We start from the raw sequence: 26,814 nt of genomic DNA on the forward strand, positions 1-26,814 counted from the left end.
CGCTGAGTTTCCAAATGAGGATCCAGACTGGAGGAAGATATGTGGAAGAGTGTGAGGTTCAAAGGCTTGGAGCAAGCGGGATGTTCGGTTTGACAGCTGGTGGGGGATTATGCCAGCCATCCTCCATGGATACTCACGGATCTCATAAAGGCCAATCAATCAAAGCCAGAACCAGTTCCCAGGATTTTAAGTTAGACAGCAGGAAAGCTGAAAACTGTGACATTAGAGGGAAAAAATAATGAATACTTTTGAAAAAGACACTGATGATTCAGCTGTGTTTTCAGTGTATATCCTTTTTTCCTCTGATGCTGATCATACAGTATTAATTTCAAACATGCAAACTTTGCTGTCACCACCTCTAAAAACATTTGGTTAGTCTTCAAGTTGCTTTAGTGAAAAATACTTATGCTTTTAACCTAAAGGCTTATCAAGGCTTACTTTTGTGCCTTCAAAGGTATCAGTGTTCCCTTTGTTGTCTAAAGTTCATTACCCCAATATCCCAACATTTTTTAAACTGTATATTCTTTAAATATCAAATGTAGAAGTTGCTTTGGTAGTAGATCCTTATGCTGTTAGTCAAAGTAGCTTGCCAGGCTAACTTTTGTGTTTATTTTTACCTGGATCAAAGTTCCCTTTTTGCCTTCAACACCTGCCTCTGTAACAGTCTGGCTGCAGACTGCAGGTCTGCTGCAGTCTTGCAGACCACTGTGGTGAGATGTGAGATCTGTCAGAACTGAAACACACTGTAAAACTTTCAAAATAAATTCAGATTAGGGTAAAGGTAGTGGCTGATGTAAGGGTTTAGGATAGCAGAAGTTAAAAGGCTAAAACCTGACCTGCAAACATAACTACAACAGGTTTAACAAAGCAGAGTAAATGTCTGCTTACAGGAAAAAAGCTAGTCCTCCACGAATACCAATCGCGGCTAGAACAAGGCTAGAACTAACAAAGCTTAGTTAGCTATGTAGATAATGTAACTACATAGCAAATGCAGCCATTACTAAAGCTAATAACACTATATGAGCCAAGTAGGCTACGTAACATAACTAATGTAACTTTGCTGCTTTAGCTTAGCTACATTAGTTATGCAGCTACAGCAGCAAAGTTACATCAGCTATGTTAGATGATACTGCGTTCGCTAAAGCTAGACCTGTTTTACAAGTAGTTATGCGAATGGTGACTCACTTTAGCTATGTTAGCTTTAGCTAAATCTAATGTTGCTGCATTAGCTAATAGTAACATTAACTGCCCGCTAGTGGAGCAATGTTAGCCTTAGATAAAGCTAAGGAAGCAAAAGAGAGCCACCCTTCACTTAACTACATAAGCAGGTCTATAATCTTGGACTAGGCATCAGATCTTATCTGGGTTTTAATTAATGAAATGTTGTTTAGTCTTTAATGCTTGCAACATGATAATAATATTGTTTGTTTTTTTTTTTTTTTCTAGTTTACTGGTTTAAGATAAGATAAACCTCGGGTGAGCATGGTAGATGTGCATCCGTTGCTGTTTGGTTACCAAAGTTGTTTGTTTATTGAGTTTACAGTAAATGAATCGGCTGCATTTCCAGTAATTTCCAGTAATATTGTCGTAGCTGTAGCAGTTAGCTTGTCAAAGCACAGGTGCAGCTCGTTTTCTTAATAAGGTCTTTCCCAGTGTTGATGAGCTGGCTTACTGGCAGAGCATCGTTAAGATAATTAGCTGCACCTGTGATTCAGCTGCCAGTAGTCAAAAGTTTGAATCACGAAAAAGAGCAAAGAAACATCAGGAATTTGTCTCAAATTTAGATACTTTCAGATACATTGACACCACTGAGACCATGTTTTTGAACATAACTGCTTTCACTGAAGGAGTTTAGCTAGCTTCTCTTGCTCAAAAGGATAACTTGGGGGCGCTGATTGCCTTGTGGTTGACCATTCGAGCCCCATGGAGGAAGCTAATCTCCCAAGCGGGTGTAAGGTTGTCCAAACCTAATGACCCAATTAAACACATCCAAGCGGTGGACGGCCCAGCTCTGGACACCACCGTTGCTTGCTCACTTTTTTAAATCAAGGAGTCAATTGGTAAAAAAATGAACAAAAGAGTAATGCATTGTTTGGGTCTCATGGTTGGTTTCCAATGCATTGGAATTAATACAGGACATCTGAAGGGGGCCAACCCAATCCAATGTGCATGTAGTGAATGAATATTTCTGTTTTGTTTTACATTACAAACATTAGGTTTAAATTTACACTTAACCTGGAATTTAAAGGGTCACACTCCCATCCAAAAAATATTTGATATTTATGATCAGTTCTGATCTTTAGTGAAAAAAAAAATGAGAAAGAAGTCGGGTAAATATTGATGTATATGATTTTTGTTGGTATTTGTGTATGCCATCTTGGTCATAAACACCCTGAGTGGAACAAATTATTTTACACCAAATGAGCTTTAAGAAAATACAGCACTTTCATGCAGGTTGCTGCCAAATTTGATTGTATTTGTTGTGCAATGACTAAATACTTATCCATCTTCATTTGTAAGGAGGTGTAACTAAGAAAGAAGTGATTGAGTCAATTTGAGGTTGATGTTAATGGAGGTGGTTTGTTCACGGACAGAAGACTCCACTGAATAAGATCAGGGAAGGTTAAAACTGAATTTTGAATGAGATTAAAAATCACCAATTCTGCAAATTTGCACCCACTTTGATGACCTGTTGTCTAAAACACACCGGTTACAAACTTTTTGTCAAGCTTGCTAGGAAAACACGGTTATTAGCGTCTGAGTGTGTAAATTGGTGGTCATACATCACTGAAAACCAAACCTGCTTTGGTCTGTTTGCAGTTTGAGCTGTGTGGGTGTGATTGATCAGGAAGTCAATTAAGGAACGATTTAGAAATAGACAAGGCAGCGAGGGGCAAAATGAAGCTCATTCACCTAAAAACCCCCACAAATGACTCTCTTGCTGGAAATTGGCTTATCTTCTGATACCAAGCAGAATTGGATTTCTCAGACAGTTTCCTCCTCTGACAGCCAATATAGGCCCATCCATCAATAGGCTCACTTCCCTTTTTGTGTAAAAGGCACTCTGTCTTATCCTTTGTGTACAACCTTCCAGCAGCCTAATCAATACCCATTTTTCCACTTCGTGCTGCCTCTTTTGGTGCTCTGAACTCTTTGGACTAACCCTTTTCCATCTTACTATTGACAAGAGACCTCTGGATAACAGCTTTGCCTACATTTTGTACCTCAGCTCACCTCTGCAGGAATCACACTTTTCCATTCTATATCTCAAGAAATCACCAACATGATCTGGAGCCAGTGGGTCAGGCGAGTCATGGCTAAACCTCTTATCCTAATCCTAACATGGGTTTACTATGGATAACCGCTGTTTTCCATCATATGGTTCCTGAAAGTGCACTTATGAGCTTACTCAAGCATACTCTTTGTAACAGAGGGGGTGTTTCTTCCTCAAGTTTATTAATGAGACAAATGAAAGACTGTTTTTGTGCTCTGTGTGGCTTTAAAGAAAGCTTTTATCTGCTTGTTGCGTAATTCATTCAAAGCCGATTATACAGAGTTTAAATTATTGCTACAGTAGAGTAAACTCACTTACGAGATAAAAAGAAACACTGGATTAACACTTTGAGTTAGAGCAGCTCTGCTGCTGATTATCACTTCGATCAAACCCAGTACTGATTAAACAAATAATTTATCATTAACATGTAAACTTTTGGTCCTTTGAAATGATGCTATGGGATTTAAGGTATGTAAACATGTGCAACAATATCTGTAATCCTCCAGGACAGGTTCAAATGAAGTTCATAAGAGCTCAGAGAGGATCCGGACATCTGTAAATGAGAATTGAGGAACATCTCTATAAACTTCTCTCATGATGTAGCATTCGGTTCAGCAGATGATGATGTCATCACCCTCTGAAGCATACACTGTGAAAAGGATTTAAGGACAAAAGAAAGTAAATTAAATGTACTGAAAATTTCCCTAAAAATTAGTAAACAGAGTTTGTCCAATGCCTCTAGCACAAAATGTACAAGTTAGGGGGACCCTTAGTTAAAAGTTCTGACAAGTTAGTTTGCATGTATGTTGGTGCCAATTGGCAAGGTTTCAACAAAAAATAATAATAAAAACAATAAAACCCAATGGAAAAAGAATGGGTTTTTAAATTTGACTAATTTTTATATGGAATACCACCAGATAACCACAATAGAAGATTAAGCAAAATGTGTGTTATTTTTCACTACTGACCAGCTACTGAATATGGACACCTGCATTCTCTTCAAGATACTAACTGGTTGACAATTTTATTGCATGATGCTATAACCACATTCGCCCACCATTGCACCCCACCCTGCTTGTGTTTCAGATTTGTCAAGATTTAACTCATCAACAGGATAATTAACATAATGAAAATAAACATTAATGTTGCATCAATGTGACCCTACTAACTTTGAAACAATGGCTCACTTGTACTACATTAGCTTTGTATATGTATGTATGTACGCTGAAGCCAAGGTAGTCTATGTAGCTATGCAAGCTATGGCGTTAACATTACTATAAAAGCCATCTAGCTTAGCAGCTAAGGTAGGTAATGTAGCTATGTAGGCTATGGAGTTAACATAAGCACATAAGCCAACAAAGCTATGCTAGCATTAGCGATATGAGTGTTAGCAATTTTTGCTAAAGCTAATGAAGCTAATATGGCTATACAAGCTATGGAGTTAAGATTTCTATAAAAGTCAATGTAACAATCTTAGCAAGATAAGCTTTAGCAGCATTAGCTTTAGCAAATATAGCTAACGTTGCTGTGCTTTCGAGTGTCCATCGAGCAAACCCTTTTTTTCCTGTCAGCAGACTATTATTGACTATGTTTGTGATAAGGTTTTCTTGGTCAGGTTAAATACTTTTGGTGACCTAACCAGAAGTTTAATCATTTAGTTTTAAATTTTTTGCATGTATTTGCGTCTTGACAGTGATGATGTCAGACACTAGTGGCCTGCAGAGCAGGCATCTGAGAGGTAGTCTGCATCCAGTGTGTTAACAGAAACAACATGTCATGTCAGGAGTGTATCATTCTTATTTATTTTTTGATATCATTATTTCATAAACACAGGACTGAGTGATGGCGGGGTTTTTTACAATTTGGCAACAACATCATATTTGTTTAAATTGTACAGCTCCACACTCAGTTGTGGCTCCTGTCTTTGGTGTTCAAGAAGCAGAGAAGTGGAGTTGGTTACCTGTAATTAAAGCATAAAACAGAATAATGATTACATTTCTACTTTTATCCATTTCAACTCTAACAGAGATTAGCAGACAGAGGAGGGTGAAAGCAGAGTGCAGGGGTTGATTTAGCCTTTGAAAATGGCTAACAATGCATGCATTTTATCTTCTATATTTTATTTAGAGTAACATTAATGTTCCTCAATGGAGAAAGTAAAAAAAAATGTTCACATGTAGGCTCCCATTTTTTGCAGTGCACTCTGGGAAGTGTCATATGGCTGCCATGTACTTCCCATGTTGTTTCTTCTTTGAAGAAGTAAAAACAGGAGCACCCTCCTAACATTAAACTGACAAGTAGGTGCACGACCACAAAGGTTAAACTAGAAGCAGGAAAGATCAGCACTCAAAAGGCTGAAGAAGACCTACGTGTCGAAATGTGTCCAGTGTGGCCTGTTAAGCCTAAATAAACGGTAAAAGGACATTTTGAGTGCTGACCTTTCCTGCTTCTAGTTTCTTCTTTGAAGCCCATTAAAGTTTATACCCAAGTTTAGTTTAAGCAAAGAGGAAAAACTGCCTGCAGTGTAGACTGAGGCAAGCACATTCAAAAGAACGTGTCAAGAAGAACAATCAAGCCAGCATTACTACCCAGAATGCATTACACAAAATGGCAGCCTACAGCCTACTAACTATTTCAACTTTCCACAATGTAGAACTAAGATATTTCTGATCCCAACATAAATTGAAGACACTAATGCTTGTCCAATAAAGGCAACATGTCTAAACATGCAGGGCTCTTTGATAAGAAAAGGCTACAGATGTCTTTTCAAACAAAAAGTAATCACCTTTTGGCAGTTTAATTTCATCAGTAAAAAGTTGTTAAACAAGAAACTGTTAGTCTAATTTCACTAATAAAAGTGCTAAAATAAATCAACCTACCTTGGCTGCCTGTGTTGTCCATCCATGCTTGAGACAAGGGGCCAGCTCCATCTGGTGTAAGATAAGCTGTAAAAACAACATTACAGCTAACTAATATTCAATTGAAATAGATAGCTAAAAATATGATTAATAAGTGATACTGTTTAAGAGAGTGAAGTCAATTAAGCCTTGAGACATGCATTAAGAAAACATCCAGCACATCATCAGTCAACATTAATCTTACCGTAACTACAACTTAAAAGTGTTTAAATCTTAAAAATCAACTTACTGTAAGAGGACGTGTTGTCCAAAGACGAGGGAGAAAAGGATCCAGGGCCCCTTTAGTTCACAGTTGACACGAGGGAAATTGAACAGCTGGTAGGTGGTTCCAAGTGACCCAGGAAGTACTTAACCCAACCCCATGTTTTGGAGGGAAAACACTCCAACATTACCAATGATGGATAATGTTAAAAGAAGTACTTTTAAAGTATGTGGTTATTATTTCAGACAACATGCATTTGAGTTTTGTGTATGCCAACACATAAAAGTCAAATCAGTAGATTTAAGATGGAAAAACATAAGAACAGAAAATATTTTGAAGCTCTAGAGTGGCAGTAAAAACATGTTCAAAAGTCATCAATGAAAAACAGTCAATACTCACCAACACTTCGTTGCCACATAACGCTGCTGAGGCATAGTCCACATGTCGTCTTCTTCTTCTTCTTCTTCGGTGTTTTACGACAGCTGACATCTATGAAGTTGCATGCATCCAAGAGTCCACATGTCTTAAACATGAGCTTTTTAAATACTTCCCCATCAAGACCTACTCTGCAAACAGAGGTGTTTGCACAACAACTGTGGCACCAAGACAAGATAAGAATATTTATTAGATATATCTTTAAATACAAATCACTTAGAAATGTTCAGTAACTGTTTAACTCACTTTCAAAACAGAGAGAAAATCTTAATATATTTGGTGTGACTTTACAAACAAATTTGAAAACATTGTATCCCCCATCTCAAAGTCCCACTTGGTACATGGTGCATTCAGGTGAGCTTGTTCATTAGACAACTGCTCCAAACCAGGAAGTGATCTCCTTCTCTTGATAAAATGAAGTTGCAATTTAACATGTAAAGGTGCATACCGTCACCTACTGTGCAGGAGAGTTTAAATAGAGGGTAGCATGTACTCTAGGTAGCATTCTATTTAAAAAACAAAAAAAAACCCAACCAAACAAAAAAAAACTAAATAGAAAATAACACATTTAAATAAATCTAAACAAAATGAAATGGAATTAGATAAGTCAAAATGGAGTAAAACATGTGAAAATAGTCACATCTTAGAATCAAAGAAGATAAAAATGGTTCTTAAAGGATGAGACCACTTGTCAAACTTTGATATCTTAAAATGGCACAGAAAAAAGCTTTTTTTTTTTTTCCTTTTTTTTCCCTCAGATAAACAGGGGTAGTTACTTCAAAGTTGACTAAATCTGCCAACATCCTGTAAGTGTACCCATGCTATCATTTTAAGCTCACACTGAAGCTGTTGCCATGAAGCAGGAAGTAGTTTCTTGAAGGGCTTTAAAGCAGTGGTTCTCAACTGGTGGGTCGGGACCCAATAGTAGGTAGCGAGATATTTTCCAGTGGGTCGTGAATGGGTGCCAAGAAAAAACTGTGGCAAAAAGTCTTCAAAAGCGTGTAGACATACAGGACATCCTTGCATTTTTATCAGGTTTTACAGGGATAAGAGGAAATGTAGGTCTTTTTCTCAAGGATTCAACTTATTTATGTTCTTCCCCCCCAAATATAAAATTATTTCCCCTAAGATAATTGGGAAATGACCAAATTTCCATGCTGTCTGAGAAAAATCCAATGAAATATAATGTGCACCTATAATATTGCACTTTTTAAACACGCTTGTTTTGTCCTTTCTCTTTGTTTATTCATGGTTTCCTCCATTTTCCTCCAAACTGCAGCATTTTTCACGTTACCATAACAACCCCTGATGACAACTGGAAGTGACACAGTGATGCCCTTGGAATTGCTCTTACTCTGCTGATCCTATCAAACTCAAATTTTGAAAAAGTCCTCAGTTGCGTCTGTCCATAACAATGAAATGTTTCATTAAAGGATGCCTCGGTTGCTATTGGTGACCATTTTGATAACTTGCCATTTTGATAAGAAGTTGCCATGATTCTCATGTGAATCATCAAATTAGTTAGACAACTCCAGTAACACCTCTGATATAAGACGTCCCATCTGCAGCACATTGTATGGTTTACCAGTTTCAGTGCTGCTTACAGCCCTGTTTATCTTTAAACTCGCAGACATCTTGACATATGTTTTACCCTTTGGCCTTTTCTTGCTTTTAAATCTAATTGAAACATCAAAGACTAATTTTCCTTGTTTTTAAAGAGTGTACCAAGATCCTCTAAGTGTGTATAAGCCATTAGCAGTTTTAACATGGGTTAAAGTTCATAAAAGGGGCCACTCAGTTGGCGTGTGACAGTTCATTCAAATGTGTTGCGTGACAGTGGACCTAATGGTGATCATGCAGCAGGATTAATGCTCTTATACGATGTAAACAGCATCTACATACCAACACAATGAGACCTAAGCTGATTAACAGTCACACTCACTGCAATCCTGATAGGCAGCAAGGAAAAAGCCTTTCATGCTTCAAATTTACTTCAAAGTTGACCTCAGGGAGGGCAAAAGTGAGAGGGAAGCGGGTTACTAGAATTTGGCATATTGGAGAAACAACTTTATCTTCACTGAGGGACCTTGGAGTTCATGCATCTGCACTAGCAGTAGCAGAGATTGGAGGCGCTGTGTTTTCAGGTTGTCCATCCATCTGTCTGTCTCTATGTCCATACAGGTCATTCTTGTTAATGAGGAATCTCAAAAACATATGGAGGGATTTCCTTCAAACTTTAAACAAATGTCTTCTCTGATTCATGAATGAACTGGTTTTACTTTGAGGGTCATAAACTATATAGACAAAAGTATTCAGCCATTACATCAATAGGGACTGTAATGGCATTTTATCCAATAAATGTACTTTAATATAGAGTTGGTCACCCATTTGCATCTGTAACAGCTGCTATCCTTCTTGGAAGGCTTTCCACAAAATTCTATGGTGTTTCTGTGGGAATTTGTGTCCATTCATTCTGTCCAGCATTTATGAGGTCAAGCACTGATGTTGGATAAAAAAGCCTGGCTTGCAATCTCCATTTCATTTCACATCAGGCGTGCTTGATGGGTTTGAGGGGTCAATGTGTTTTCTGGCTGTTCCATTTCCTGGTTGAAACCTGCCTCGGGAATCGGGAGAAACTCTTCTTGTTCTATTTTATAATTTTTGAAAGAGAGTGAAAAAAAATTAGAAAAACACGCTGTTTTCTAATTTTTTTAATGTCTGAAAAAAAGGGAAAATAATCAGTTTTCTAAGTTTTTGTTCTGGTCATAAAAAATGAAAAAGAAGTGACAAAATTTTAAAATCAGGGTTCCATTTTTTTTTAAACCCTGTTATTTTGTTTTCTTGTTTTACAGAAATACTTGGGAAAAGGAAATCATGTAACCCAATGGGAAAGGTGAACAATTCAAAATAAAAGCCCTCATGTAAAAATTTTAGCCTTCATAGCCATCCACTGTGTTTTACAGTATTATAATAGGCCTATTTGCTCTATACAATGCATTAAAAAGAATGTAAATGGTTAAAGTACTTGTGATTTAATGGATTATATCCATATAAGAAGGAAAGTAGATTAACTAGAAAAAACAAAGTGTACTGCTTGAGATATTTATCCATGAACTCCGCAGAAGTCAGTTGTTCGGTGGAAAGGTTTAGTTATCATTGTGTGCTGACATGAGGGCTTTTATTTTGAAATATTCACCTCTCTCATTGGGTCAAAGAGTTTCCTTTTTCTCAAGTATGTCAATAAAACAAGAAAACAAAAGGACAGGATTGGAAAAAAAAAACAAAAAAACAAAAACAAAACTGGACCCTGTTTTACAAATGTCATGTCAGGATTTTTTCCACATAAAAGAGAGGTGTTGTTTTTGGCTACAGTGATTTTTTTATTTCAAATAGTATGACAGTCTTAACAGAGAAATTGAATCTATTGGAAACATTCCACACATTTCTTTAGATACTTTCTTTCAGTTTAACAGTTGCATATTATACAGTTAAGCTTGGAAATGTGGCACAATTCAAAAGCTCATAGGTCACATTTATTGGTTTTGAGTTTGCTTTAAATAACGTGTTGTCAAGAGAGACCACAAATACATGAAAATAACTAGTTCTGATATGATCTTTGAGCTTAAATAAGGTGAGGGTTTTGAAATAGCCTTCTTAAATGAAAACAAACAGCTGTTCTGGAGCAAGAACAAAATAAATATTGCAGTTGATTTTGGTTTTAATAAAAGATTTTTTCCCTCTCTTCCAGAAAAAGAACACCAGTATTCTGCTGAGTCTCGGCGTTCTGGTTTCCTGGGGAGTCCTTCTGCTCTCAGCCCGACTCTACTGGATGGGAAACAAGCCCCCCAACTTCTCCAACTCTGACAACCCGGCTGCTGACTCGCCACATTTCCTCACTAGGACGTTAACGTTCCTCCACCTGCCAGCCGCTAACGCCTGGCTCCTGCTCTGCCCGGACAAGCTCAGCTTCGACTGGTCCATGGACGCGGTGCCCCTGGTGAGATCTTTAGCCGACTGGAGGAACCTTCACACCGCTGCCTTTTATGCTGGATTTATCGTCCTGGCTTTGTTCAGCCTCTGTAGCACCAACCTCAAAGCCAAGGAGACCAATGGGAAGGCCTGTGTCGCCAATGGAAAATCAATCACCAATGGGAATGGTTATCACGCCCCTGATACAAACCATAACACAGACCAGGGGCCACCAAAGGCCACCATGAACGGGTCAGCAGGACTCCACCACTGCCCCCAACAGATGTCCTTACCCACTACAGAAAACCTTGTATTATTTTCTTTAGCTGTCATGTCATTTCCTTTTCTCCCCGCCAGCAACCTCTTCTTCTATGTAGGTTTTGTAATAGCAGAGAGGGTACTCTACATTCCCAGTATAGGCTTCTGTTTACTGGTCGCCGCTGGTGCAAGATCCTTGTACATCAGACTGAGGACTAGAGCCTCTAAGGTCTTACTGCTGAGTCTCTGTGCGGGACTAGTGATGCTGAATGGACTCCGAACTGTTCAAAGAAACAGAGACTGGAGCAATGAGGAGAATCTCTACAAGTCTGGGATTAGTGTGAATCCCGCCAAAGGTGAGAGAAGGATGCTAATTTTAACTAGCAATGAAAACTCAACACTGCTAAGGAAGAGGCAGCTTTTGCTCTCATTGAACCTGTGTAAATGAGGCCATGTCTTCAGGAAATAATGGTTAAATTCACTCCAGACTGTGCTTCAGGAAAAAGCAATGCCTCTGTGCAGTGGTGCTGTTTGGGTGCATTTAGGGAGGCCAGTATATCCATCTGTGACCTGAGCTTGTGTTTGGAAAGTATTTTTAGTTTCTCCCACTCATTTGAGATAAATAGGGCCTGATACGTTTAAAAGCTCAGCATTGCCTTTGAACAGGAGGTAGTTTTGACCAAAAATTATGTCCTCAAATCTCCTGAAGGTCCTGTTTCTGCACAAAATACAGCACTGGGTAGATTTTTGCAAATGTTTGTCAGTTGTTGAACACAAATTCACAGAAATTTCAAAGAAATTACCTAAAATTTCTTTGAAAATTCTGAATCATTTTTTAAAGTATCCCATGTAAAGTACCCCAAATTTCACCAAATTGTCTCAAATGTTTCAGTGAAACTTCATCATAAAGCATAAACATACCAATACAAACTTTCTCCAAAAAATCAGTATATATTCCTGATTCTTTTTTCAGGGGAATTCCTCAAAATCTCAAGTCCCCTAAAGTTTCATATCAAATTCTCTAAAATGTACAAATTAATTTGTCGAAATTCCACAAAAATGGCAGAAACTCCCCCGAACATTTCAACAAACTCCCTGACATCCTGACATTTCCATTAAAATTTTTAAAATTTCAAGGGAGCCCCCCCCCCCCCCACAAAGAAATGCAAACATGCAAAAACGTACTTAATAAAATTCCCAAATTTCCACAAGAATACCTAAAAAAAAAAACCTTGAAACATATTCCCCCCAACAATCAAATTCACAAAAGTTACAAACACTATACTTAATTTCTTTGGAAATGCCTTGAAAACAAAACTACAACAAATTCTTGCTCATCATCCAAACAAATTCCTGCATTTTGATGAAAATAATGGAAAATGTTATTGCAAATTTCCTCCAGAACTTCCAGTGAGATCTTTCAAAATATGCAAAAAAAATTCCCCAAAATTTCCATAGAAATACAAAAGATATTCCAACCAAATTCTCAAAATTTCTTAAAATTTCATGTTGTGTGGGATGTAAACTACAAACATGGAAACAGTCTGGTATCCAAACCCCAGAAGCTACATAGCTTTTTTATGTGAATAAAATATGGGTTAATAAGACTTTTAAAACTATATAAGGTGTACAGTCTTCAGCTGCGTTACCTACTAAGCTTATGTAGCTGTCACATCATTTTTAGCTTTAGCCTTAGCTACATTAGCTGCATAAGTGTTTTCATGTAGGACAAATTTTTTTCCTGTAAGCAGACTGTTTGACTGTTGTAATTAGGTTTTGCAGGTCAAGTTTAATCCACATTTATTCTGAAAGTTTTAGCATGTATTCCTGTCCTCGCAGTCTGCAGCCAGACTGTCTTGGGTCAATCCAGCATCTCCCATCTGAAATGATTAAACTCTTCTGTAAGCTTGATGTCTCTTAAATAAATTGTTGCCAGCTGTGTTCATGATCCTAAAAGATGTTTGGAAAGTTGTACTAGAAATGAACAGAAGCTGACATCTCTGCTCTGGGAACAAAAGTTAACAGCCAAGCCTGCAGAGATAAATATAATGTATCTGCTCCTTCATGCCAGACTTCTTTGAAAAAGTAAAATTTACCAACTGAAGTTACTCGAAGTAAAGTTATGAGACTATAATAGGCAAGTTATTCAGTTAAGTACTTGCAGTTTGTTTGGCAAAATGGCACAAACTATTTGTAAATGAACTTCATTTTTGTGTTTTCACACTTTTGACTGACACATCTCTTGTAGCCTGGGGAAACTTGGGAAACGTACTGAAGAACCAGGGGAAGACTGCAGAGGCGGAGACGGCGTACAGAAATGCTCTGCACCACCGAGGGAACATGGCTGACATGCTGTATAACCTGTGAGTGCTTAAGATCTCCTGTTTGCTGAGTCTTGACATGAATGAGTTCTGATTCCTCCCATCCATCAGTCGAGATGGCAGCGGCGACGCACAAAAGGCAGAGAAGGGAAAGTGAAAGTGACAGGCAGGGCGGCGGAGAAAACAGAAATAGATCTGATAGAGGAGGGAAGACGACTTTGCAGGTCCCTATTGGCTCTTTGTACCTACTGGTTTGAGGGGCCTGTGGGGGAACACGGAGTGACTTCCAATCCGGCAGCGAGAGGTGTCAAAGGTGCCAAAACCTCACAGAAGACCCACGTCTTTCGCTCTCATGCTGACTTTGTTTTTCTCCCCGCTTCCCTCTCAAGTAACGGATGTTAGGAAGCTGGCAGAGCAACATACGGAGGAGGGAAACCAAATGAGGGTGCATTTCAGTGGTGCTGTTTGAATTTGATGGATGGCTGGAAACACAAGGGACATCACTAAACCAGAATTTTAAACTTTAAAAGTCTAAAGCATCCATTTCTTGTTTTTAATTTTCTAAAGATCCCATGCAAACTCCTGTTCGGTGTCTAAAATTAGTTGTTTAAAGTTGGTTAAAGCTTGTTTTACCTCCACAGAGCTGAGAGATCAATACAAATCCTCTTTTATTGAGTTTCTGGTGTTTGAAAATATCCTACTTTCTGTTGTTTTTTTTTGTCTTTTAGTGGCTTGCTGCTGCAGGAGAATGAGCGCTTTACTGAAGCTCTGCATTATTACAAACTGGCCATTGGGAGTCGGCCCACATTGGCATGTAAGTCAACTTAAACATTCCCTTTTCATTTAACTTTTTCATTCAGGCCGGAGCGATCAAGGGAAGATTTATCAGCGATTAGATGTTCTCACACATTATTCAATTTTGGCTTCAGTCTTTGTTTGGATTAATTAGATTTGAGCCAAAGTAAGAGTCCTTTATTGGATCACCATCAAGCTCTATCATCCTGTTAATGCTGCATTAGATGTTCTCTTGCCACATGGTTGTTTTCAGCGCCGTTTTCAGCCCTTGATGGTGAAATGATGAGATTCAATCTCACACTTGAGTGCTTGCATGTAAAATGAGGGTCCTTCTTTTACCGTTCCAAGGACGATTTATGAAAGAGGACAGGTTTCCTGGCTGATTTTTTTAGCTTAACATTATCTCCAATTCTTCCATTCCCTAATCTTATTTTAGCCTCATTTATTTCCACTTCCTAAGTACTTTTCTGATGTTGGTGTCTGCCTTTGACCTCTCTCTCTTCCCTTTGTTGCATGATTGCATGTGCATTTTCCCTGACAATGAAACTAAGAAAACTTATAGAAAAGAAAAGAAAACTTTTCTTATACTTTCTAAAGATACTGATATGACTTAATCCCATTTGTAGCCTACATTTGATTGTGTTTTTATACCCCATGGAGACAGTTGTTCTACTGTAAACATTGCTTTGAAAAAGTGTTTGCCCCCTTCCTGGTTTTTTATTTTTTCATATTTATCACACTAAAATGTTTCAGATCATCAAACACATTTTAATCTTAGATAATGGTAACCAAACTTAATACCAAATGCCATTTCTAAATGACAATTTCATTTATTAAGGAAAAAGCTATCAAACTCTACCTGGCCTTATGTGAAATAGTAATTGCCACCATTGGTAAATCATGAATTAACTATGATGAACCACATTTTTCTGGAAAGCTAAATTCAATTTCACTACTCATTTCCAGGCCTGATTACTGCCAGACCTGAATCAAAAATTGCTTAAATAGAATTTCTTTGACAAAGTAAAGTAGGCCAAGATATCTCAAATAGCAACACATCATGCCAAAAACAGATGAGAAACATAGTTGTCTGGAAATAGTTACATAACCATTTCTAAGGGTTTGAGTCTCCAGCGAACAATAGCAAAAAGCCATTATCCACAAATAGAGAAAACTTGGAATAGTGGTGAATCTTCCCAGGAGTGGCCAGGCTACCAAAATTACTCCAAGAGCACATCCACAACCCATCCAGGAGGTCACAAAAGAACCCAAAAGAACATCTAAGGGCCTCACTGAACTCATTTAAAGTCAGTATCCATGATTCAGAAAGAGACTGGGCAAAAATTACATCCATGGGAGAGTTCCAGTGCCAAAACCACTGCTGGCCAGAAAGAACACGCTGGCTCTTTGCACATTTGACAAAGAATATCTTGAAGATCCCCAAGACTTTTGGTAAAATATTCTGTGGACTAGCGAAACAAAAGTTGAACTTCAGAAGGTGTGCATCCCATTACATCTGTCATAGAAATAACATGGTGGTGGTAGTATGATGGTCTGATGGTTGGACCTGGACGACTTGGTGTAATTGATGGCACCATGAATTCTGCTCTCTACCAGAAAATCCTGAAAAAGAATTTACAGCCATCAGTTTGTCATGATCCGAAACACACCAGCAAGTCCACCTCTGAGTGACTTAAAAAAACAAAATGACAGTTTTGGAGTGGCCTAGTCAAAGTTAGGACTTCAATCCAATTGAGACGCTGTGGCGTGACCTTAAACAGGCTGTTCAGGTCAAAAAAACTCCCCAATGTGGCTGAAATAAAGCAATTTTCTAAAGAAGTGTGGGCCAACATTCCTCTACAGTGATTTGAAAGACTATTTGCCAATTATCACAAACACATTCATGCAGTTGTTACTGCCATGGGTTGCACAAACAGTTATTAGGTTAAGGGGGCAATTCCAGGTAGGTTTGGGTGGCTTTTTTCCCTTTTGTATTTACTGGAGTTATTTTTGCCTAATATTGAAATTCTTATGATGGTCTGAAACATTTCAGTGTAACAAGAGAAAAGACACCAGGAAGGGGCTGATTCTGTTTACCAGCACTGTATATCTTTCCTTTTATAAGATGTAAGGTCTTGTTGGTACTTGAGTTTAGTGGTTGTTTCCATGCCCTTGTAAATGCTTTGCACTTGTGGTCAGAAATTCCAAAACCTCTCCTCTTCTTCCTTACAGCAGCCTATTTAAACACAGGAATTATCCTGATGAACCAAGGAAACCTGGATGAAGCCAAACGCACGTTTCTAACCTGTGCTGACATCCCCGATGAAAACCTGAAGGACCCACACGCTCACAAGAGCTCTGTCACCAGCTGCCTGTACAACCTGGGGAAACTGCTCCACGAACAGGGCCAGCAGGAGGTTTGTGTTGAGATTATGCAAAAAAATGAAAAGGAAGCATTTTTACTTGAGTGATGAATTGTGTTGGCATGTTTTCCTCTTCATTTGTTGAAACCAAGAAGTGATTTCAAGACCAAAGCAGCTATTACACTGCCTCACAACATGGCTTAGTAGACTCTTACGATAGAACCACTTATCCTTAATATGGGGTTTAAGCTTAACCATTCAGAATTCAATGAGAATCAGCTGTTTCTGCACAGAGTAATAGTCCCTCATCAATTACAGAGGCTGTTTTGTGCTGATGCAACACAAAAAACAAACTTGCTAAATCACATCTTTTCCCCTCTCTTACAGGAGGCCTTGTCTATTTATAAGGAAGCAGTGCAGAAAATGCCCAGACAGTTTGCACCACACAGCCTTTTCAACATGATGGGTGAGTTACTGAGCCTGTAAAGTCCGACTGTTTCATAAGGCTGAAACTGAAACAGTGGAATTAAAAGTACATTATGTGGAAATGGCACTAGAATGACTACATTAATTAAAAATGATTACATCTATGTGCTTCTAGCATTCTGGTATTGCTGGAAGTGTTAACCAGGAGGGCCACTTTGAGCAGCTTTTCTCCCTTATTATGTGAAATTAATCTTTGAAAAAAAATGATGGTGTGACCTTCTAAGTACACCTCATGGAGTGCTGTTTTGATTTAACAGAGTCCTTACCTCAGTAGCACTTGCAACTTTTGTTATCGGTTTGATTAAGAGGTTTTTGATACTGGGCATTTCAGTTTCCACATTTTAAAGGTCAAATGTAAGCACTATTCAGATGAGGTAGAATAATAAATCAAACCTTAATTTGCATACATACTTAAATGTTAAGACTTATAATGATGTCAAAGATTATAGTCTTGGCACTTGTCTGTCTGGAGCTTTAGGGATTAACTCTAATTTTTTTCCCTTCATCTACGACTTTTGAATCGAATTCAACAAACTGACATTCTTTTACTGCCAAAAGAAACCTCCTTTAGTCCTGAAACACCTGTTTGATTCCAACACTGCAGCTCATAAATGTGTGCAGAGACTCTGAGTCCTCCAGCAGCTAATCCATGTAATAAATCACATCCCTCTCTGTGTTATTGTAAGACTAATTACATTATTGGACACATAGTTGAGATTGCAGCGAGAAGTCTGCAGCAAATTCCTCGGCTGGTTAAATGAGAATTGGAAGTTGTTTTGTCAGGTGGAGGGAGGGGTTGGAGGAGGGCAGTGTTTGTGTTGGTGCGACGTCCTGTGGATCCTGATGTCATTTTTTACCCCAGGAGCTGACAGCATGTCCTCACATCAAACCAAGTCTCAAGCAGTTTTGAACAAAACAATTTTTCTTCTGAAGAAAACTTTCATTTTGAACTACAGGGACAGTTTGAAGAACATTAGCCCTTTGGAGAAGAGGCAGAGTTCCAGGAAGTTGTTTTTGTGGTACACCTCCTTGGCAGTTTTTCATCGGCCCAGTTCATAAACATTTTAAATATTCATGTGATATTAAATGAATGTGTTTGAGGTGACAGAATGCCTGAGATCATGGCCAGATTTTCCTTAAAAAAGCTGAGTTTTGTGGCATGTTTGTACCATGGGGCAGGCGGAAATGCCTTCTTTTGCTACCATCTGCTTCTAACTTGGAGGACTGGGAACAAAGTTTCCCAAACAAAACTTTTTCATTTGTAATTTAGATAACAAACAGATACTTGAAATGCCAGATTTAGTGCTCATTTGCTGCATGTTTGGACTTTTTATATACTATTTCAGTGTTTCTCAAGCTGCAAATTATCAATATTAAAGTTTAATTCAAGGAGTACCATAATTGATGAGGCAAACAAAGCTACGTTAGCCTTTTTAGCTTATGCTATGTTTTCTGAAGCTAGACTCCTTTACTCAAATAGTGGCTTGCTGTAGTTTCATTAGCTTTAGCTAAGCTTGCTAAGGCAGGCCGCTATTCAAGTAACTATTTCTAAAACAAGCCTTTACACAAATCCATCCTGGATTACACTGCTGACCTTTTTTCTTTTTCTTACTTTGTTCTCTTTCCTTTCCAGTTCCCCAGTCCGCCTCATGAGCTTTAGAGTTTTAAAAGCATATTACCAACCATTACTGTCCTTTTACTCACCGTGACTCCCGCTCTTTTTCAGGAGAGGCCTACATGAGGCTGAACAGGCTGGAGGAAGCTGGTCACTGGTACAGAGAGTCCCTCAGGGCCAAACCAGACCACATCCCTGCCCACCTTACGTACGCAAAACTCCTGTCTATCATTGTAAGTACTGCTACTGACACACACTTGTGCAAACAGAGAAAGAAGAAAGCAAACACATTATCTCTGTGACGACTGAAGTGGTTAACTAGCAGGCAGAGTGTAATTAAACGGGACCTGAAGTGGTGAAGTGGAGCGATGAATAATGCATGTCAAGTGACTTATGGGACATCAGAGCGAGACGAACTCATCCTATTGATTCCTCGGCAGAGCCTGAAGAGCTGTGATAATTATTATGAGGTACAGGGGTCTGATTCTGAAGGGGGAATGCTAAACAAAGTCCTCTCTTTTGATCAGAAGTCAATGAGAAGGAATCTGCCACAAATTTAAATGTACAACCCCAGTTTCAAAAAAGTTGGGGTGCAGTGTAAAATGTTAATAAAAACGGAATGCAGTGGTTTGTAAATACCCTAAATCCATATTTTATTCCCATTAGGACATAAAAAAAACATATCAGATGTTGAAACTGAGACATTTCACCACTTCATGAAAATATTAGCTCATTTTGCATTTGATGGCTGCAACACATCTCAAAAAAGTAGGGACAGGGCCATGTTTTTGGAATTGGGGTTGAATTTTTTTTACCTCAATATGTGAAAATTTGGGTAAAAAGAGAGGAATTTGAGAAAGGATTGTGACTGTGGATTGACTCTTATGCAGACCCAGCACCAAAAATGAGCCATACGGTAGCTTTTAAGATATGTCCTGTGTCTGAAGGTCGCAGATGTGGTGAGCTTGTCAAGCGTGGATGAAACTCTTCCCTCTGTGATTGGATGATGTCCAGAATGTCTCTGTCCCTCGCTGTGTTTAAAGAAGTCAAGGGTACACAAGTTCGCCCTGCATTTTCGTGTTTTTCCAGCAGAAAAAACTCACATCCTTTCCGTTTCTCTATAAAAAGAAGTGCAACAGCGGTTGTGTTCACAGCTGAGTCAAGTTTAGATTCAGGGGTTGAACTTTGCTCCCTTTTTTTGACCTTTTTTTCAAGAACTTTCACCCCGTCTTTTAAGGGAGTAAAGAAAACCTGTGGAGTATATCATTCTCACAGCTGTATCCCTCAACAGTTCAGCTCATTTCCCCCCTTTGTTACAAGATTTGAAGATATACATGGAATAAAACCTAAAGCATAAGTTCAGATAGGAGTCACACAATGTAACGGGACATCTGCTGCACTCCCTCAGGCTCCAGAATTGAAGAGAGGCCCCTGCTTTAGTACCACAGGGCTTTAAGAACAGGAGATTGGATGGACCCTGGACAATAGGCCAGTGGACAGGCTTATAATGCAATTACTCTCCTTCCTTATTGAATCACTCCATCAGCTTCATTTTTGGACGTACTGTTTAAGTCAATGGACAATGCAGACGTTGGGAGGAAAGGTCAAAATAAAGTCCTGTACTTTGGTTCACCCCAGCATGTGCATTTCTCTCCTAAAGCTATTCTTTTTGTAGAACTTGAGTTAAACATTCCTGAGTATCACACAAAACCTCTTCATCGTTTTTTAAGAGTACATCGATACAAAAATATAGCACAAACTTGATAATCTTGTATACCGCCAGCAAGTACAGTGCCTATAAAAAGTATTCACCCCCCAGGGATCTGGCATGAACAGCCCTTTTCAGGTCTAATCTATTGGATTGAGGTCAATATTTGATGCCTTCATGATGTTCTTGTGTTTCAAATACATGGGCCAGACATGGCCATCGAACAGGCTGGGTGGATCTGGCACCATGTAGTTCGTAGAGCAAGTAGAGACTCAGATGTAGATGTAATTTTTTTTCTTTTCTTTTTTTTTTTTTTTTTTTGAATAAAGACATATCACAAAATGATGTTAAAAGATGGTGTGGAGCCTTCATTAATTTGGCTAAATGATGAGTTTCTGCAGCCTGACTGGACCAGCCCGCTCTGATGGATGACTGGAGAAAACATTTAATTGAATGTAAAAGGAAAAGAGCCAAAGAAAATGTGAAATAAGCCATCTAGGCCCCATATTCGATCATTCATTTGGAGCGATTGCGGGCATGGGAAAAAGCTAATGACGCAAAACTAATATGCCCAGTCCTCTCGTTTCTTGTTGCGAGGCAAGTCTAATGGCAATGTGGAAGCAATCAGTGCTGAGGCGTGAAACAAAAAGAGGTGCAGAAGTCAAGGCCTCATGCTTACAGAAGCAATGTCTCTCTCAGTTTGGGTTCAGCGTCACACACATCTTTGGGGTTTTTCTTCAAAGGTTCAGCTCTGGAGATGGGGTACTGTGTTCTTTATTAGCATCAGCTTCCTGCTGAAACATAACAGCAGGGTGACCGGGCCTCAAGTGATGCACATGAGAGCACAGAAATAAGTCATAACTGTGTAAAATAAATAGGTTTTTGTAAGTTTGTATGTCTTAATGTGTCTTTATATGCATATTTATGCACAACTTCTGGATATATAGCATCCACGTTTAAGAGTCAAACTATCTAAACTGTATGTATGCAAAAAATAATCATAACATGTTATATTTTCTATTGTCTCTGCTTAACAATCATTTAAACCACTGAATCAAACCACATAACCTTGTAGTGTCACCATCAGCTTGCATCTCATCCCGGAATTTGTGTTTTTAAACTTTTATGTCCTTCTTTTTATATTGAGCTGTAATTTCAGGGTGTTTTCTGTCCTGTTATTTGACAACTAAACTGGATATAATCTGATGTGACTCTTGGTTGCAGATAATTAATATAATCACTGTTTTTATGATTTAGGATATTTTTCTTCAGTTTAGAACTAATTAGTCAAAAGGCAGCCTCTTAATTGTTGGCTTTAATTTTTGCATGAATTGCTTTTAACAGTTCTGACCTAAATACATTTAAAGGGCTGTTTTGATATTTTAAAACATTAATCTCCAGGAAAATATGGCTCTTTTACCACTGAAGGGCTGAAATTTTTGTTCTGCATGTCTGAACACCTGCATGTGCTGTTCAAGTGACAACTTGCGTCTCTTTAACTGCTTGTTTTAGTTTAAGAGGCACTTCTTTAACAGATTTTCTCCCTCATTTTGTCTTAGCCAGGCTTTTTAAGAAAACAATTTAGCACATCTGACAGATCTCAAAACAGAGCTGGAATTTCAATCAATCCACATGTAAGGCTAGACAAGCATGATCCATTGAAATATGAAGGTTTTCCGTGTCAAACTGTATCAAACTGCACTGAAACAAACAGGACCACCTAGTGAAAACTCACTAATAGATAAACAAGCTGAAATGACTTTGTTACTCTTGTAGTTCACACCTGGAGCAGATCTGTATAGGAGGCTATCTCAGCTTCCATCCATTCCTCCATTTTACATACCACTTTTCCTGTTGGGGGGGGGGGGGCTGGAGCCCATCCCAGCTGTTATTAGGTGAGAGGCATGGTACAACCTGGACTGGTCGCCAGTCAATCGCAGGGCTGACATATAAAGACAGACAACCAGGCACACTCACATTCACACCTAAGGCTAATTTAGAGTCCCCAGTTAACCTAATGAGCATGTTTTTGGTGGTGGGAGGAAGCCGCAGTACCCAGAGAGAACCCACGCATGCACGGAGAGAACATTCAAACTCTGCACAGAAAGGCCCTGACCGGGAAGCAAGCCAGGGACCTTCTTGCTGTGAGGCAACAGCGCTATCTCAGCTTACATAAGAAATTAGTTTTCCATCAGGACTTGGTACCTGTCCACAGTGAAGCCAAATCACCAGAAACTGGTTTGCTGACCCTGGTGTTACTGTGTTTGATTGAGCAGCCGACTTGCCTGACCTGAACCCCATAGAGAATCTCTGGGCTATTGTCGAGATGAAGATGAGAGTCACTAGACTCAACAACACAGATGAGCTGAAGGCTGCTATCAGAGCAACTTGGGCTTCATAACAATCCAGCAGTACTGATTGCCTCCATGCTATGTTGCAGTACTAAAGGAGCATCAACCAACTACTGAGTGCATAAACGAGCATAATTTTCCAGATGGTAGAGATTTTTGGACTGATGTTTTGTGACATTAGTGGATAGTTATGACAGCACAAGCAGAACAGATATGCACTGTAGCAGTCACACAGCAAAATTACGCAGTGATGGCCTACTTCTGGTGAAATGTTTGCACCTAGAATACCTAGAATACCCTTTTTTTATATTTATAAAAAGTATGAATGATGATTACAAATATTTCTCACAGTGTGTAGAAAGCATTCAGTTGAAATATATCAAATTATTTAAGAAAGTGTCTAAAAACAAATGTTTAAGGGTAATAATGTTTTGTTTTTTTTTGTCCTTTTAGGGGCAGAAGACAGAAGCTGAGAAGTTTTATCTGAGAGCGATTCAGCTAGATCCGATAAAAGGAAACTGCTACATGCACTATGGTAAGAAGTCACATGTAAGGTTCTTATTTTAACAAGCATTGATGTTTTTGCCCTCAAATATGTGTTTGTGTTTACCAGAGCTTTTGAAATAAAATAGTAAGCCCAAACCTCTGCTTTAGTCTTCACTGTAATAACCAGGGGTCTTAAAACTCTGGTGTTGATGATTAAAACTTTATACCATCAGTGCTGAATACAAAAAGGAGAACGCATGTTCTTTTCTGTTCATTTTTTCCTCAAAAATAACTGCAAATGCCTTTCAACAATCCCTGCATCACATTAACAAATTTCTGGGAATACACTCTAAATAAATTCACTGCTGGAGTGTTGTTTGAGGTTTCGCAGATGGTGTAAACACACGCACAAACAGGCGTGTATGCCGTGTTTATCTTGGTAAAGAGGCAGGATCACAGTACACTGTTTACTATTCGTATAAGAGAGTAAAACATGAATTGGTGCTCTGCCTGTGCTGCTGTTAATGCAGTATTTCATATCATGTTGAAGGATCCCTGCTGTTCCACATCCCTATTTTTCAGATATTCATCGCAGGAAATGAAATCTGCCCTGTCTTCCTTAGAGCACGATTGTCCCTTTCTCCTCCTCCTTATCTCTCTCTGCTTTCTCTGCGCTCCATATCTCTGGGTTTGAGTCTCGTTCGATCCCCTGCGAGGGGGCTGCGTTGCTGTCTTTGGACCGAGCTGTTTCCCTTTACACTCTCCTCTCCCTCTCTGCATATCTGCCTGTTATTCTTATTCAATGTTATCTTGTTGCTTCTTGCTAAAGGTGGTGTTTATTTAAGCTAGTCCCCTCCTTTATCGCAGGTCTAGCTTGCTTTAGCTATCCTGCGTTCACTGGATGAGCTCCAGGTGTAAGGAGTGATGATATCTGGCTACTTTGTAACACAACGGATACACACACTTAGACACACATGAGGGATATGAGGAAGTGAGGACAGAGAGGGTGATAGTGAAGAAAAAGCCCCCCTTTCCTGCCATTGTTCTCAGGAAGTGATTTTAAGCAAACTGTCCCTCGTATTATCTCACCATATTGTCCAAAAGTGTTGTGTAGCTGCCTGTCAAGTCCAAGAAAAAGCAACAGAAGCCTCTCCACATTCCTCTCCTGCTTTATTCTGTAACATCTGCGTCCCAGTGCGGCAGTTAATTTATAGCTGCAGAGCCGGCACTCGTGGGTGCTGCACCAGGTGGCCAGACTCCCACAGGAAAACTCAAGAAATACCTCAGTCTCATCCTTGTTCTTGAACATTATAACAGAAGAAAAACAAGCCTTTCGCTGCCTTGCTGTCTTCCTGACATTTCTGCTTCTTTGTTGCTTCTCCAGTAGCACTCTTCTCTTTTACTGCTTTCTTTCATCTTCCCTTGCCTACCATTCTTGGTCTTTGTCAGAGCTTGGTTTGCCATGATGCTGGGCGTACCTGTTGGCAACAGCTAACAACCAAAAATAAACCAAGGCAGGCTGGCTGCAGACTGCAGATCTCAGATGCCCCCCTAAGAAGCAAAAGTCAAAAACCTGGCCTGTACAACCTACAAAAAGTTTTTTTTTTTAAAAAAGGAAAGCAAACAGTCTTACAGGGAAAAAGCTTGTCATCCATGAAAACTCTTAGCCACCATGCTAAGCCTACAGCTAACAAAGCTATCTTAGCTAAGTAGAAAGCATAGCTATGAAGCTAGTATAGCTAAATCTAAAACTACAGAAACCACATTGGGTACATAAGCTACATACATAATGTATCTACATAACTAACATAGCTAAAGCTAAAGCAAACAGTGCTTTGTTAGCTATGTGGATAACATGGTTATGGAGCTAGCATAGGTAAATCTAAAGCTAATGAAGCTATGTTAGTTATGTAAGCTATGTAGGTAACATATCTTCTTAACTAACATAGCTAGAGCTAAAGTAAACAAAGAAACATAAGCTACGATAGACTATGCTACGTTTGCTAAAGCAAGACCCATTTTAGAAGCTGTTATGTGAACAGTGGCTCATTTTAGCTTCATCAGGTTGAGCTAAAGCGTAGTGATAATAACTATGCAGCTAGCAAAGTTCTGTTAGTTTCATCTTAAGCTAAAGAAGCTAAAGCAAGCCACTTTTGTGTAAATACTTCTAAAATGGGTCTGTATCTTAATTTCAGATTAGACAAACCTTTGTTTTACTTCTGAAATATTTCCTAGTCTTTAATGTTTGCAATGTTATTATTTTATGAATTTATCTACCAGACTTTGTTTATGTCTAAAGCTGAATGAAAAAACAAAAAACAAAACTTAAAATATTGTACCAGCATTACAATCCCTCTGTTTTAACAGAGACGGCATCTCACAGTAGTGGTCTGCAAGATGGGGTCATCTGAGATCCAAGTCTGCAGCTAGACCCCTCTCAAAAAATCCTCAAATTTAAAATGAATAAACACTTGGCAAACAGATTTGCTACTTATAGCTAGGCTAGAGCTGTAGGTTTGCTTGCAAGAGTTATGCTAATATCTATTGAGTCTTCAGTCTGAGAAGGCAATACTTACATCTTTAAAACAACAAGGCTAGCTAATTTTCCACTTTTGTAACATGTCAAACATAGGCAACATCCCAAACAAAAAACACAAACCAAAACCCTCAAATTGCAGGCGTGAAGAGGGTTTTGCTACTCATAGCTTGGCTAGTTGAAGATTTGTTTGCTAGAGCCATGCTAACAGCTCTTGGAGTCTGTTGTCACAAAATGTTTCTGAGGCAAAGCATGTTAAGTGTCAAGAAAGGTAAACATGTCAAACAGAAAAACACAACACCAATCAAATTGCAGCAAAAGACAATTGTGTTGCTTACTAGCTATAATTTCGTCAACCACGGTAATGCTAGCAGCTCTTTAGTCTGTAGTCTGAGAACATTTTGCTAACATTCTTACTTTAATGAGGGTAACAAGCACACTTTTTTCACTGTGTACTTCCTTAGTTTGTGTTTTAGCATGCTTGCATGTGCTGTTACTTTAGAGTCATGGGGGTGGGATTCTATCAGTTTCCCACAAACTGATTCTGAGACTAAAAAAGGCGAGAATAATCAGTATACAAAACTAAAATTTTGAAAAGCAAACAAGCAAATAGTCACATAGCATGCATCCAATGCTAGCTCCACTTTGCTATGCTTTTGTGACCAACTCTGCAATTCATGGGTCTTAAGTCATCACACTTATGCTAGCTGCCATGCTAGCATCCTAGCATTTTCTGATACTGATGGATGGATAAAAGTATTGTAATGAAGCTTGGTGGTTAATAACTCTTTAGTATTTGATATTTTTGCAGTTAATAAAAAAATTGTGAACATAGGATTTATCATCTGAACACCACATAGACTACAGACAGTCCTCATGTTATATCTGTAGAAATATCCCTTTGAAGTGACACCTCTATTATGATGATACAGGAAATGTAATAGGATGACTACAATCATTGAAATTTGTCCTCTTGAAATACCTAGTTGTTACATTTGTATTCAAAACCAAAAGCTCTTGTTGATAATATGATTCATCCTTTTGGAACCACAAAAATCTGCACATAATTTCAGTAATAGTGATCTCACAGAGAGCGA

The 26,814-nt window shown here is 38.7% G+C and overlaps 1 protein-coding gene across 1 annotated transcript in view; it reads left to right on the forward strand.

Moving 5' to 3' along the window:
- LOC121505827 (protein O-mannosyl-transferase TMTC2-like) overlaps positions 1 to 26,814 on the forward strand; it is a 97,069-nt gene that overhangs the window by 56,613 nt on the left and 13,642 nt on the right. Inside the window, exons 3-9 of the mRNA XM_041781379.1 lie at positions 10,578 to 11,412; positions 13,305 to 13,419; positions 14,106 to 14,191; positions 16,405 to 16,589; positions 16,923 to 17,001; positions 18,748 to 18,869; positions 23,149 to 23,230. Of these exons, the coding sequence (XP_041637313.1) occupies positions 10,578 to 11,412; positions 13,305 to 13,419; positions 14,106 to 14,191; positions 16,405 to 16,589; positions 16,923 to 17,001; positions 18,748 to 18,869; positions 23,149 to 23,230 (1,504 nt within the window). The remainder of the gene's footprint in view (positions 1 to 10,577; positions 11,413 to 13,304; positions 13,420 to 14,105; positions 14,192 to 16,404; positions 16,590 to 16,922; positions 17,002 to 18,747; positions 18,870 to 23,148; positions 23,231 to 26,814) is intronic.

This window comes from Cheilinus undulatus, linkage group 23 (genome assembly GCF_018320785.1).
Source record: "Cheilinus undulatus linkage group 23, ASM1832078v1, whole genome shotgun sequence".
Classification (NCBI taxonomy): Eukaryota; Metazoa; Chordata; class Actinopteri; order Labriformes; family Labridae; genus Cheilinus; species Cheilinus undulatus.